We start from the raw sequence: 16,374 nt of genomic DNA on the forward strand, positions 1-16,374 counted from the left end.
TGCAACAGAGCATGGGAATGGTGCAATTGATATTGATATTGATATTTTCTTTCTATTGCGCTCGTACACAAGTGTTTCAGAGCGTGACAAGGCACGGAAGGGGAACATGGGAGAAACAAAAAAGCAATCTTACTAGGCCCAGTGACATTGAGAATGCGCAAGTGCATAGGAGGGGAGAGAGGGAGGGGAAAAGTTCATGGAAGGGGGGAGAACTGGAAAGTGTGAAGCAGAGGAGAAACAGATAAATAACAATAAATAAATAATAAAGGCAACAAACAGTGGTAGTGCAGCCAGCAATTTGCAAGTGCTAGGTTTAAGGCAGCAGACAGGGTATGTGTGATAAGTGCAGGAAGAAAAAGGGAGGGCTGTATGGGTACAGATACAGACCCCAGTGCAAGGAGTGGCCCGGAGGCAGTGTGGGAGGGTGGCAGGTGAGCAGGTACCTGGGCCCGGAGGACAGAGGGTGGCCAGGTGCACAGTGCCAAGAGAGAACAGATCAGCTGGGGAGAGGGGGAGCGAAGGCAGAAGAAAAGAGGAAGGTCTTGAGGTGCTTCCGGAACCGGAGATGGTTCTCCTCAAGTTTAAAAGTGGCAGGGAGGCTGTTCCAGAGGGAGGCCCCAGCCAAAGACAGCGATCTACCCCTAGCTCATTTCTTTGAAAAGCGACTGACCCTGAGGGAGTTGGAGGTAGATGAGCGAAGAGCTCGAGAGGGGAGGTATTTGCGGAGGGATAGCTGAAGGTATTTTGGACCAAGGCCCCAGAAAGCTTTGTGGACAATGCAGAGGGTTTTGAATTTATTCCTTGCATCCACTGGGAGCCAATGGAGAGATGTCAGAACTGGAGAGATACGATCCGAGGGCTTGCAGTCCTGTTCTGGATTAGTTGCAGAGGGCGGAGAGTAGAGGCAGGTAGATTTAGAAAGAGGCTGTTACAATAGTCCAAGCTAGAGAGAACCAGAGCTTGGGATACCATGAGCTTCTGGGGGAAGGAGAGGAAAGGCAGAGTACCTCTGAGGAGGTGCAGTCGGAAATTTGACTCTTTAGAGACCTCAGAGATGTGGGCGGAGAAGGAAAGGGTGGAGTCAGAGATGACCCTGAGGTTCTTAGCCTCGCAGGTGGGGTAGGAGGAGGGCCAAGGGAGGCCGGCCAGAGAGTGAGGGGAAAGGATGGTGAAGGTGTGCTGATGAGGAGGATCTCCGTCTTGCTGGCATTCTGACAAAGATCATTGGTGGCACACCAATCTTGAATGGCAGTTAGGCAATCAGAGATGAGAGAGGGAGAGGAGATGGCAGAGGGCAGCCTGAAAATGAGTTGAGTGTCGTCAGCGTAGCACTGGAAATTTGAGCAGAAAGTGGCAATGCAGTGGGCGAGAGTTGCCAGGTATTGGTTGAAAAGCCAGGGCAAGAGGTTAGACCCCTGGGGAACACCACAGGTAGAGAGGAAGATAGATGAAAGGAAGCCCTTGGAAAGATGAAAGGAAGCCCAATGTGCCCAACCATTAATATGTATAAACTACAAGCCTGCCAGGCTGTGCTGTATGGATCAGAGCTATGGGGTCACTCTAATACTAGAAAAATTGGACTTCACAGAGAGCACATTCATAAAAAATATTTTGAGCATCCCATGAATCATCCCAACGATTCCACTCCCTAATGAGTTAAGATTACGTTATCTTAGCTGTGAAGCTTTACTTAAACCATTAATATATTCGGTGCATATTTGGAGTGCATCCTCACTTGGAAAACGTAGAGAGGCATTGAATTATGTCATTCAACAAAAAGGGGGCAGCAGCTCAACTTGGGTGAAGCATGTGACGGAGTTAACTATCTATATGGGTTATGGTACTTGTTGGACACATCAAAACATGATTGACGTGAATTTCAGAATTCCACTTTAAAGAGCTGGAACAGATTTGTGATAAAAGTACTCACTCTCCCATTCTTAGAAACAATTGGGTTTGTAAAATGAAGATTGGGTATGAACAATATCTTGATTTGATTAAACATAATTTGGCATGCATGTTATTTGTCAAGCTAAAATGTGGCATTTTGCCTTTAGACATACACACTTTTCAATGGGGCATGACCTCCACTGATCATTGCCCCATTTGTTTAGATCAGAGTAAAACAGAGATTTACTTTATACTCACTTGCCCTTTGTATATTAACCTGAGAAGATATTACTTGAAACTCAGATTTAATTAATTGAATATTTGTAAGACTTTGACCGCCATTAGGCAAGTAGAGGCACTAACAATGTAGCACTTGCGCTCGCTGTGGCAAATATAGCATGCATGAATGTGTAGGAAGAAAGTGATAGACAATTAAATGTAATGTTATTCCAGTTTGTAGATATTTAGGGGAACTGGAAATGTAAGTTGCTAGAGAAAGAACATTAACATTATTGTTGTTGTACATAGATTGAATTGCTAATCATATTGATTATTAGTAACCAGTAATGCTCATGAAATCCTTGAGGATAATGAGCTCATTTTTTTTTTGATTGATTGATTGATTTATTGTTTTTTCACAGTGTATTCCTTACCTCCACAGTCTTCGACCTGGGCAATTTGAGGTACTCACAGAGTCCTGATAAGGTGGCAATGGACGTAGTTGGGGAAGCCCACTGTCTCATTGGAAACTTGACAAGTGGTTCCTGTGCCTGCTATGCCCCTTGCAATGTTAAGCACATGTGAAGAGGTGTCAGGCTCTTCCTCCCTCTGACCCATCTGCTAAGCACCCCTCTCTTTTTCCTTCATATTTTGTTGTTTGGTCTCCTGAGTGAATACCGCCTGCACTCTACCTCGTCTCCCCTCATCTTCTGTACCATCCCCCTGCTGAGTTGCCACTCATTCAGATCCAACTCCAATGTTGTATCAGTGATATTGTACATCACGGCGGTAAAATATCACTTATTGTGTATCTGAAGGTACCACGAACAGCTGCATTTACATGTTATTATCTTTGGTCTCCCAGTCCGAAGACATCTCTCCAGCTCCTTCTACTAACTGTGTCACACAGACTCCATGCCACCAATAGCACCTCAGATTGTCCTTTCTCCTCTTCTTCTTCTTCCTCCACCACTTTCTCTTCCTTTAGCAACCCGCTTATTTCAGCCATGCACCCTCGCCTCTTCCCGAGCCATCCCTCAGTGACAGCCAGCCTCAGGAAAGAACTATTGTGGCTGGGGCAGCATGGTCTGCCCCAACAAGCACATGAACCTCGCCATACTCCTCCAACTCATTGAACATTCCTTCTTACAGAAGGGACATTTGTCCTACTCCACCTCTCCCACCTACCTACAATGCCCTGTCCCACTTTGTGATTTCAATTCTTTTATTACTAAGACAATTTACTGATAAATGCATTCACGCAAGACTCGCACAGCCATAACAAGAAAGGTGGGTAAAACACAGGAATTGTATGCAGGAAAATAAGGATAAATATAGGTTGTAAAAGTGGGCACGATAAAGAAACAAGCAGAGAAGAGCAGCAAATAATGACACATGACAAGCACTCAAATATTCTACGTTCCCAAGAAGAAAAAAACACAGAATTCCACTAGAATCATCCAACTTCCACCAAAAGTCTTATGAACATGGTGAGGCTGTCCTTTATACTCCTTCTTGTACTGCCAAACAAAAGGTTACTATTTAGCGCTATTGATTCAAAGTAGTTTATCTTTCTCACACTTTAATGGCTACAGGGAAAGGATTATTGATATTGGAGACAGGTCAAACCCTAGTCTAGTTCCATGATGTGATGTGAAGTAAGGTTGCTTTTGTCCATATGAGAAAATAACCAGGCCTACTACGACTATACGTACATGTTCTCTTTGTTATCAAAATATTGACATTTCATTTCTTTAAACATACAATTCCATTCACGGTGTGGTGGTCAAATCTTTTCTGCACAACAAGTCATGTTTCTTTCCTTTGGCTGGTGTTGAATTGAATGTTTACACTACAGTCTCTGGTAGGTGAATCTGACACAACCTTAAGTGGATGTGACTTGCTCTTGTTTAAAAAGTGACAGCTCCATAATTTAGCACTGACTTAAAATATGTATCTGCTTTTGGAAAAGGAATATTACTATTCTTTAATTTATTTTGCAGATTTGTTGTTAGGACACTGTACTTAGGACAGCATTTAACCATGTTTATGGCTGACATGATTTGTAGAGTTCTAATAGGATCTACAGATATGTAAACCTCACCCAGTATTGGACAACAACAAATAGTTTATTTTTCATGCAAAACCCATGAAACTGTTACACACATGAAGATCATCAAAACACAATAGGGCCAACTTATTAATGCTCATGGTAGAAATTCAGAAAGACATTACGTTAGTAACGAAGCACAAGAAAACAATCACAATGTATAAAACAAAATAAATGACTTGCCATTTGAGAATCATTATTACAAAAGTCCTAAAGAAATGTGCAATCAAACATCTGTAAACAGGGGAGGTAGGACACCAAATACATGGTTTAGGGGCCTAGGCCAGTCTTTTCTCAGATGTGCATGATGGGGGCATCTATATAAAAAAGTGTATGATGACCTCCCTCCCATTTCACAATATATGTAATTTCCTGGTGTGTTAGATACTCAAGAATCATACATTCTGCGAGGGGGGGGGGGCTGTTACTATTCAAAGTGTGACACAGAAAGGTTAAACTGCAAAGGCTCCAGTTTGTATTAGGTGTAGTTCACAACCTCAAACACGTTTATAAACTAAATAAATCTAGGACAGAGGTCTAGCCCCCACAATTAGCCAACATATCAGCAATGGTCTAAGTGAACATCTGATCTGTTACCCTTACCTTATAAGGGGGATTAATAGTATGGGGGTTGTCCCACAGTGAGTTTTAATCATTTTACAGCATATATCTCTTATCCTTTTTAGACACATCCAGGGTGCACCACAGAATTACAGAAGACATCCTTCATGTCAAATCTGTATGCCTTCACTTCCAGTATATTTCATAATCTAACCTGGTAAAGGATCACTGCACTGTGAAAGCGGCCTCATAAAACACCCCCCATTTGACATAGTTATGGTGCTAAGATTAAGTTCAAAGTTCTTCTAGGTACTGTCAACATACTATTTAGGAAAGAATCCTCTGTTAATACAAAACAATGCAGATGGCTAACAGCTTGGTTTGACTGCAAACTATTTCCAGGTCGGGGCCTGGTGTGTGTTCTCCAAAGGACCTACCAAACATGTGTTCAAGTTCTGTTCTCATGTGTGTTTGGTAGGCCTACTTTGGATGTTTTATTGGGGAGATAATGTGTACGTTTACAATATTTTTGTACTCTTTTTAATTTTATGAAAACTGTTTATTTTTTCGTTTTATAGGGCCACACCTTTCAACATACCTAAACTAGGAGGGTAGCATGGTGTCTAGACAACACCAGTAAAGACCATCTTTTCATTCAGAAAGTCCCCTGACATCTTACATTTCTTTAGGTGCATGCGTTAAAGAAATGTTCTTAATTACAATGTATATTGATTGAAGTTGGCATGCATAAGCGATATGAAAATTAACCTCCACATTTATTGAACAAAACTTCATAACTCCTAGCATCGATAACGGAAAAGAACAGTCTTGATAGGCCTGCTCAAATATATCAATATGTTTCGTTAAATTCCAACAATATTAGGATTTGTCACCAAAATTCATTAAAACATATTTCAAATAAATGGTCTGATCAGTTTTGTGAGTTTAAAATATTAACATATTATAAATGTTACATATGTTTTGAGTTGGTAGATGAGTATGCATCTTCTTTGTTGTTAAGATCCACCAATTTTTCTGTACAAATATTGGATTTATTAAAAAAAAAGCTTTGTACTTTAACATGTGGATATTGGTTTTCCATCGAATGTCCTGATACAGTGCTTTTGTTGGGTTAGAAAAAGTCTATTTTACAATTCAGTTGGCAAAATGCCCCATAAATGACGAATGTATGTGTGTTCCTGATGCTACTGGTGAGGGATAGCTCAGGGGCAACGTGTTTTTCTTGGAGCAAGTCAACGTGACACAACACAGGTTTGACTCGCGATCCGGCGCTTAGAAACCAATCTCTGGTATTAAGCGCATTATAAAAGAGCAATTATACTACCATGCCTACCTATATTCTTATTCCTGGTCAAGAAAACATTAGCCTAATTATTGGTAGAGACAGAAATCACAACTTAGGTCTGCTAATGAACATGCATTTCAAATTCTGATAGTTTCAAAACACTTCCAAAGGGCTTACTTTAGCACTAGAGGGAATGGCCGAACAGTGATCTGTCTGCATTGGCATAGATATGGGAAGCATTGGCTTTGCAACTTAACGTGTTAGAGGAGCATTTTATTTAGAAAGAGGATAGCCTTCTGAAATGGCCTGATGCATTACAGCCAGAATCATGATAGCTCTAATGTCTGGCACAGGTTTCAAGTTTTGGTAGTTTTTTGATGTCACATGGAGAAGGGCACAACGTGATAGCTGTCAATACATGTCTATTTGGTGATCAGTGGCTTGACAATGAGTTAGGCTGAGGGCACATACAACAACAATGCTTTCAATACAACAGTTGGATATTTCGGTTAGCAGATATCTTTGACATTTTTCTATGATCCATTTTTAAAAAAAATCTGTATGCATATTGTGATTTGGGAAGTGTGTGTGTGTGTGTGTGTGTGTAATTAGCAATCGGAAAACAGCAAATAATATAAAATATGAACACATGTTAATAAATGCCGTAGGCTTACATTGTTAATTTACATTTGATACAACCTATTATATTTTTCCCAGTCTTCCATTAATGCAAGTGATGTTCCTGCGCAGATACAACATCTCAGTGTTCAAGATTCACAGGTAAGCATAATATGTTATAACCAAACACTATAAGAAATGTCCTGATGTCAAGTGAGTGATTTTGGCAAATCTATGTTTCATGAACAATAGATATGTTGTTGTTTATTTAGACTAGTGGCTATGGAGGAGTTCAAATACATGGCAGACTCAGTTTGGGTAATAATAGAAGCTATTGTTACAATGCTTCCACATGGGCGGATCTGGGGATGCACCTCATTGCTATTATTATTATTATTATTATTATTATTATTATTATTATTATTATTATAATAATAATAATAATACTAATAATAATAATAATAATAATACGCATAGTAATACTTACAAATAGAATACTCCTAAATGATAATAATGGCAACAATAATAATGATAATAATAATACAGTAATATGGACCTCGACACGTCTAGCTGGAATTTCGTATTGTAGCTACACATTATGGTGTACATGTAAAAAAAAAAATGGAAATGTGAATACAAAAAAATTAAAAAAAAAGGTTTACACTTTAACCCTGTACAATGATAATGGCATATGTTTCCCCATCTCAATGTATTATATTTTTGAAAAATTCTTAACTAAATAGGTTTGCATGTTGCACGATAACAATGCTGTTTGCATCTGGCGAACATCCACTCATTCGAAGTCACGATTGCCAGAATGTCTATTTAATAAACCTGTTTTATTGGAACATGTGTTATCAACAGGATTATAAAGCAAAATGGTTTGCAATGCCATTCTCTGTTGCGGGCTGTCACCATACCTGCCTGGGCTAAAAACCCAGCAAGCTGCATGTACACATGTTGCTTGATATGCATGCATCCTGTAAATAGTTTCACCACACGCTGAGGTCAGTGACCCCGTTCAAGCATACGCAGTGAAGGAAAACATAGAGGTACAGACCTAGAGCACTTGTGAATCGTTTGATTTTGACTTCATTTTTGCTTTTCTTATTCCTTGACTATATCCATTTCCCTGTCAAGTCATTTTTGCTTGAAAATCTGAAGTTTAAGGTGTCAAAGCTCATGAAAGTGTACATGATATGCGACACTTGAAATGGTGCATGAGAAATTCTATTTCAACTAAATGGTGAGGGGAAATTGCATTTGTTCTAGTACAGGTTGTTTTGGTTGTTTCTTCTGATACGTGACTACTCGTCAGTTGCTGTGCTCAGTATTTCACAAATGCTGACATTATATGACAGGGTAGAAATCTTATTTTGATGTTATTACTTCAAAGTTTCTTGTATTTTACGTTGCAGCATTGCACGGAAGGGAAAGAAAGCCTTTTTTATTTACTTTTCAAATTCAATTTAGAGTAAATGTCCATCTCCACTGATCACTGCCGCTCGTTGTGTGTCTGAAGCTTATACGCTCGGCATTTCACTTGTTTGACAATCACTACCATAGTTCAGGTTTCCCAATGTGTATTCTTTATGAGAAGGGGCTGGATCCATTTACTGGAACAAAATGCCAGAAAATGAGGAATACTTCCTTAAAACCAAAATCCACAACATTCATACTTATGAAATCCCAGTGGATCTAAATGTTGGGGCCACTTGTTCTCTTTCTGTTGCGTTTACATATATTTGCTGAGTTTCTCCTTGCTCTTCACGGCTATTCTACAGTTGAAATTCGCACAGTATTTTAGCCTGAGTTCATAATGCTCAAAATATGTTCATTGACTTCCCTTGTAATCTTTCACACGCACGTGTTTCTAAAGTACCACACAGATTGCGCTTTTCATAATCAAAGTACAAATTAAGACTAATTCTGTTAAGGCTCCCCAAGCAAGAAACAAAGATAAAGCCTATTACTAGGCCTTAGGGAAGGTACTTAAAGCTTCCTTAAATGTCATTTGCAGTATCCTCTAATCTTTTTGTTGAGGGCATTCCACCTATCTCACCAACGTACCACTTTTATTTTTTAAATAAAAGGTTGAATCCACGTTGAATTTGAAATCTCAAGTCAAATCCCAGGTCACAATTTGAATCTCAAGTCGAATCTAGGGACATCATTTAGTGGTCGCCAGGGGTCGCCCTTGCTACCCCTAAAAAAAAAGGTAAAAAATAAAAGTGTCTTTTTTTTAAAAATGCAAGCTCCTGTTTTCTGGCCACCGCCATGTGGCTCTTTGCTTCTGGGGTGGCTGGCTTTCTTGTTCAGGCTTCTTAAATAAAATGAACTGGGGTTCCACAAGTCTAACACTTTGAGCAGTGACCCTAGATAAGAAGAAGAAGAGCTTATACAAAATCCGTGCAGAGTTCTGCGCAAAATCAAAGATCTAGACTGGGCAAAGATGACAGAAACAACGGCCAAAAATAAATTGACGTCACACCTACTTCACAATACAAAAAAGTTAAACGAACTGCAAAACTACATCAAGAAATGTCCTAACAGGCTGGCCCGAAACCTGATACTAAGAGCACGACTAAACTTACTAGAAACCAATGAAATCCTACACATTAGAGGGCGTACGCAAACATCAAACTGCCGCTTCTGCCAAGACGCATCGCCCCAGACGCAAGAAACTATTCGTCATCTATTGATGGTATGCTCAGGGACACGAGTGATAAGACTACGATATCCATCAAGCGTAGTTGGAGCTGACATACCACCACAGGAAGAGACTTGGTGGAAAAGGCTCATAGATGGCGACAGAACCAGCTGGCAAATCACCATACCGAAGATTTTAGAGCACATTGTGAACAATCTGCTTTAATAGAAACAAAGACTTATCGAAAGTGACACTGCAATAATCAAGTAACAATAACATGTGATCGCTGAAGCAATCATGAAGCAGCTGATTCCTGACTGTAATGTTGTAAAAATCTCATGTTGATTAAACAATAAAAAAAAAAAAAGAAGAAATAATGGGAATAACACATCATTTGTCTTTCTGGAATTCTATATTTTAATAATTGCTAGACTCATTAAAGGTTTATTTCATGCACACTTCAGGGGGTGAGTCACTGATTTAGTCTATTCTTAGAAACCTCAAATCATCCTTTCATCCCTCTGAGGTCAATAAATGAGTTATTTGGTTGGGTGTAAGTATATTTTTTCTATATAAAGTGCTTAAGTGTAAGTGTTGTATAATAACACATCATTATCATGTGGCATTTGACATCTGCTTGCATTCACAGTTATTTGGTAATATCTTGTATATATCCATGTTTTTTGTAGTGTACAATGCTATGTGATGTCACTTCCTTTTTTGTCAAGGGGTGAAAGGTTGTGTTCAATCGCTTCCCATGATATCACTTCGGGGAGCAGTCAAATTATATCACTTCCTGTGATGTCACCAGAGGTCAAGGGTCATGTGATGTCACTTCTGCTACCCCTGCCATTTTGGTGAAATGACGGCCCTGGTCGAGTCGTATAGAGCATTCAATCAGCTAAAGCAAGTTCAAGGCTATGTACAATGCCCAGTTCACATCATTTGCTAAGCTCAGAGATGAAGAGTGACAAAGCATAGGCTCACAATTGGAGGATGTTTGAAGCATGTCTTAACAAATTTTGATAGGTTTGATTTTTGGTGTATGTTGCATAGTTTGATGATGTTTTTAGAGTTTTGGTGATTCTTCTGTGTTTTTGGACTGCTTTGAGTGTTAAGTTGCTGCTCATTATTTTGTTATTTTCCCCGATACAAAAAATACATAAACAAATTGTTCCTTTCCTTTGGTCCCCCTTTTACCTTTTGTTTACCCTAAAATAACTTTAAATGACTACAAATGATGTCGTTTTCATTCCCCCAAAAAACAAATCATCCAAAAATGTTGTTTACCATTTCCTAGTTTCCCCATGTATGTTTGTTTTGCTGTCCCCTCGTGTGTTTGCTGTATTGATTTGTGATTCATATTAAATGTGCTTACATTTTGAGAATGCAGAAGTGTTGTTTTATGTTGTGTCATGTTCTTTAGGTGTGGTTGTTTCACTGATTCCTTCGTGGTAGTTGAGATATGGGCATGGACCTTTCAGTCACCCTCTGATCGTCAACTACACTCTGTGCCTGATTCATGGAAGTGTTTTATAATGGCACAATCCCATAGGAAAATGCTCCATGAATCAGGCCCTATATGTTGTAGACGAAATATATACCTCTATGACTTCTGAAAACTAGTAAAGTGAGCACTTAAAGTGCAACCTCCTCTGCCTGGCTCCGTGGATGCTTACTATGGTGCAGTACCTGCCCATGTACTTGCACTGGTGCTTTTATTCCAGAGTGACTTGAGACGGGGGGAGGAGTGAAGGGGTGGAATGTTAGAGTAATGATACATTGATTCAGCAAACCAGGTGCACACAGCAAATAATTATCCCCCTTTCCTTGTTTGAGTGCCATTCACACCTTGCATAGTAACACCCCCTTCCTACATAACTACATGAACATGAAGCTTGGTCAATCTCCCATCGATAATATCTGCTCCTTTTCCCAAGCGTCACTGATGGCACGTGTCTCATTCACTCAGTTCAAGAGGTGAAACCGAGTGGCGTCCCCCCCACCCCCGATCACTGCAACCCTCAAAAATCCCTTGAACATGAGTTTTGCACAAGCTGTCCCCAGGCAGTCTATGTTCCTCCTCCAAAGTGCACCGGGTGGTATGTGTCTCCTTATCTCACTTCAAGAGATGGACAAACAACTGTATCTCACCTCTCTGAATCTCTGCTACTTTCTACCACAACAATCATGTGAGCATGAGTCTCCCAAAAGAGTCTCCCCAAATAATATTCTCCTCCCTCTCCACAGGGCCACCTGTAGACACTTGTATGATTAACACTAGCCAAGTCAACTTTATTTGGTTGTATTTACAACAATCATAAGCATACACAATACAATACATCAAAATATAAATACATAATAGATAGTATATACTTCCCTTCTCCATAATAAAATCCTGTGGTGAGACAACAGTGCATTACATAAGACAATCTCATTCTGCCATAAAATTCAAAACATCACCATTATATCAAATATAGTCATAAAATCAGGTACATAACTATCCAGTAATAATATAAGAATATATAGCTAAGCCGCCTATGTATTGGGAGCATTTTTGTTAGGGTCTACAGAGATCCTTCATACAGCCTTTTCTGATACTTAGTTAACTTTTAGTGTACTCATCCAATGCCCATGTAGTCTGATCTTGCTTCAAGAGACAGTAACACAGGGGAGGCCTGAAATGGGAGAACCGTCTTTCAACACAGGTATCATGTTTTTTTTTTCCGGATTGTTTTATGTGCAGGTGAAAGAAGAGAAAGTGGCCGAGAGATTCAAGCTCAATTGGGCAAAGGGGTTAGAAGCCACTCTCCATCCCCCACACTTTCCAACTACAAACAACAGATTTAATTTGCTAAGTTTAAATGTTATTTGGACCAGAGTATTGTGTTGTTCAACTTGTAGGCACCATGTCAGGTAAGGTTCCAATCTCTTTGGAGATTACATTCTAGAATGTGCCTTATTAGCAGGTTTCTCAAGTTCCACATTTCTCTGCCTTCATGTACCAAATTGAGTAGAAGTGGCTTCACCTTCCCTTTACTGGCTTTGTCTATCAGTTCACCCGTTCAAAGCCAATGTGAAGCATGTATTGGCTCAAATTATGCTTTGACATGGACAATCCACCACATTTTATTTGCCCCAATGTGCGACTTAATGCCTAATACTAGGGTCTATTGATAGGGTAGTGGGTTGAGTTGACTCATGTCAGAACCCAGAACAGAGTCAGAGTCATACATCATTGATCCTCAATGTACCTTCATCCTAGATAAGATGTTATCACCAATATTTGGGCACCCTGTGGGAGTCATAGCAACATTCTGCAAAATGTGTTTTCTATCATTTGAAAGTTTTTTGCTGAATCGGTTCCCTAGATCTCAGGCCCATATATCTCTATTGCATGAGATTTTGCATTATACACCTTGGTCATTAACAGCAGTGTGTGTGTTCTTATGAATTTAGCAAAACAAAATATGCCAGCTGTGACATGGAGCATTTGTATCGGTTTCTTGTCTATGTGGGACTTACCTCAGCCACAAGATGATTTTACTTTATCTAGGGAACATAAGAGTGATGTCTATCGTTCCCAATCACCACAACTGATGATTATTTTACATTTACTATGTTTATTTTATTTATTTATTTATTCATATACAGGAGGAACAAAGTTTCTTTTGATCACAAAAGAAAGTACAATAGATAAGAAATCAGATTTGACGGGAAGTGGTGAGATTCTCGCCATGGGGTGAGTTTGAGGGACAATCTGACTAGGTTGTGGAGGGGACTAAATGGAACAGTCAATGGGGACAATACATAAGAAGACATGCGTAGATTAAGGACAATGAATATTGGACATTTTTAAGTGCAGGTAGGCAGTATGGCCAGCTGTGCTTGGGATGTGACCATGATGGGTGAAGTGCTAGAGTGGAGGCAGAGGAAGCGAGGGACAGAGGCAGGTTAGAGGCGAGGGAAACATATTAGCTAACAGGCAGATGAGAGGTAGGTTAACATGAACCTCACATAGTCATCAAGTACTTTTTTTTAGAGCTATGGGTGTCCATGCGATGAGGACAACGTCACCCACGTATGTAAATAATGCAATCTTCTCTTCCCCAACCTTGGGATGTCAGGGGTAGACTGCTCCAAAATGAGTTGTATGCCATTTGTACATAACTTACACAGAGCAAAACGAAAGAAGTGATAGCTGGAAGGTTTAGAATTCAATTTAACCTCTGCCATTGCTCTTGGTAACTCCCCAGACAAGCATTTTTCGCCTGCTAAGCCATTACAAAAGGGAAAAGACCATATGCAAATCAGGCTTGGTCCCACAGCAAAAGGAGCAGTCCAGACTGAACTGCTTGGACACATCCCTTCCACACGAGACCACAAGCATCTCCCAGACATATTTTGGCCTTGTTGGGCCTCATCTTTGAGGAGTATCTCGGGACTCTAGGCCCAGCAATCACGGGATACACATCTGGGCATACCCATCCTATTCGGAGTGACTATAGCAAAACAAAAGAAGTGATGACTGGAAAGTTTAAAATTATTCCTAACCGCTGGCATTGCTCTGGGCAACCTTCCAGGCCATTGTTCTTCGCCTGCTGTACAATTACAAAAGGGGAAGGACCATATGCAAATCAGGCTTTGTCTGACCCCAAAAGGGCCAGTCCAGCCAGAACTGCTTGGTCACATCACTTCTGCATGAGACAAGCATCCCCAGACGTGCTTTGGCCTCACTGGGCCTCATCAGTGAGGAGTATCTTGAGTCTCTAGGTCCAGCAGTCACAGACCCGTCAACATAGTCATCTTTGGAGAATATATTAGCAAAGCGTGACTCTCAGACCACAGCTTGCACATTTGTTTCGATACTGTATTTCCCATTACGGTTAATGGCATTAGTCACCATCATGCATAAGCCCTTGAAATTATTCCTCTCCATCTTCAAAAGATCACCCCAAGCCTCGTGGGCTAATTCCTGCTTCCTTTTTGGCATATCATATATCATATCATAATCTTTTGTATCCCTGCCTTTTTTCTGATGATCAGTTTGGTATTTCTAGGGAGCGACTTAAACACTTCCCAAAGCTGTTTCTTTACCTCCTTGCATTCCTTGTTGTGCCAACCATGACCCACGTTTACGCCTATTAACAATCCCTTCTTCCATGAATGAATGGGGATTGATTGACCATCTCTTCAAATACACTAATTATGCAATTTTGGGCATGTCCTTATTTTAGGCACTCCCATATAAGGAGAACGGATATAAGAGGAAGGACTCCCTTAATATAATTCTCACAAATGTTGAAAGGTCAAGCCTGTCCCATAAAATACTACGTCTATTGGACGTCTGTGTACCTTCTGAGCATTTTGGCCGGGGACCATCTTTATATTCTCTTAAGAAAACTAATTTTAGGGAATTATGTTCACCTACATTCCTAATAAGCATATGCATGTATTTTACCATTTCCCAATGCTGAATAGTATTTATAAAGTAATCAATTATAGTGCTAACTTGGTCGCCTCTGAATGTTTCAGGTGCTGGCAAATTTGATTCTACTCTCTGGTTTATCACCCCTAGCCCTTGTTCTATAAGGAACACATTAAACATGGTATCTTTGGGGCAACTATAGGGCATTGAAGATGCCAGGGGAGGTATCCCACATGCTTTGTCTTTATCTAGGTCTTATATTCCCTGTCCGCTACCTCTTCCAACTTTGATATTAGAATCGCCTGCCATTAGTAGTACTGCACCACAATGATGATTTACTAGATGAGTTTATTGTGGTTTGCACATTGGCAGTGGTGCCAATCTATCCATCCCCTTAGGTGCATTATAAAAATGAATAAAAACCAGATCAAACCGGTCTACCTGGGCAAGCTCTATGGTGAGAATATCCTTGCTTTGGTGTATCACTGTCAGTGAACCCAACTAAATGGCTATGAAAATATAAGTTGCCAGCTCTCTAAATGATTCACTCACTTCAAGAGATAGAAATGGAATGATATCTGCCACCTACACGAATCACTGCAATTGGGAGTGTTCCTGGGAATAGGTGCAGAATGGAAGAAATGTGTTTCTCTAGATCTGCAATCCATGTACCAATCAGAATTAGTTCTTGCGCCACATTCTTTTTTCATATTAAGTACAGAAAGGTCATTGTTTCTGTCTTGTCTCTTGGAACTAAGCTTTCTCATGCACCATTTGTAAAATGATTATTGCTCGATGAAGCAAGTTTAAAGCCATGAATTCTTCTGCCTTTACCTTAAGATTGTTTTGACATTACATTCTATAACTTGCATAGATAACCAATACATGGGTAAACCCCTTTGCAACTGCTGTTCCTGGCCCAATAACATGTTCTACTCTCCTTCCAGCGCCAACCAGACCAGAGCATTTGGTATGTTAAACTTAGCAGTGCTCATGCAGTGGAAATACAACACAAATACATTCTGGTTTTGTGGGGCGTTCAGGCAGACACTGAAAAGTGGTGGGAGAGAAAGGAAAGATGGTGGTGCTTTTGTGAGGTTCAAGAGGCTTTTATTCAACCCAAAAAGGTCATTTTTAAATCTGCAGGAATTAGAACTGTTGCGTATGTGTCCCACAAATCATTTTGTGACCCTTTGGGGATTATCATCCAGCTATACCTCTTGTTTTCTATTGAGGACTAAGCCATGAAATCCACAGCATTTCTAAACAAACATGGTCAAACCTTTCCAAAACTATCCAAAACATCTGCTGAATTGATGGATCAACATTTATTATATGGGCATACATCCAAAAGAACTACACAGTCACATTCAAATGTAAGTTTGACAATCCTATTTTTTTGTATCATGCAAAGAACATTCCCAAAACACCAATAAATTGTTGGATAAACATACCTATTTTAATACACGACATAATGACAGTCAATAAGGACAATACAAATTGGTCAGTGTCAATCAGGTGTATGGAAATTGTTACAAACACCTTATTCAAAGCAGAACAGATTGGCCAACATGTAAAATTCATGGCCAAGC

General features: G+C 39.9%; 1 protein-coding gene across 2 annotated transcripts in view; it reads left to right on the plus strand.

The window, feature by feature from the left end:
* Positions 1 to 16,374, plus strand: part of STK39 (serine/threonine kinase 39) — a 2,038,823-nt gene that overhangs the window by 1,395,625 nt on the left and 626,824 nt on the right. For both annotated transcript variants that reach the window (XM_069616263.1, XM_069616262.1), the window contains one exon: positions 6,804 to 6,866. In XM_069616263.1, the coding sequence (XP_069472364.1) occupies positions 6,804 to 6,866 (63 nt within the window). The remainder of the gene's footprint in view (positions 1 to 6,803; positions 6,867 to 16,374) is intronic.

Source organism: Ambystoma mexicanum, chromosome 9 (genome assembly GCF_040938575.1).
Source record: "Ambystoma mexicanum isolate Mex_15411 chromosome 9, UKY_AmexF1_1, whole genome shotgun sequence".
NCBI lineage: Eukaryota > Metazoa > Chordata > Amphibia > Caudata > Ambystomatidae > Ambystoma > Ambystoma mexicanum.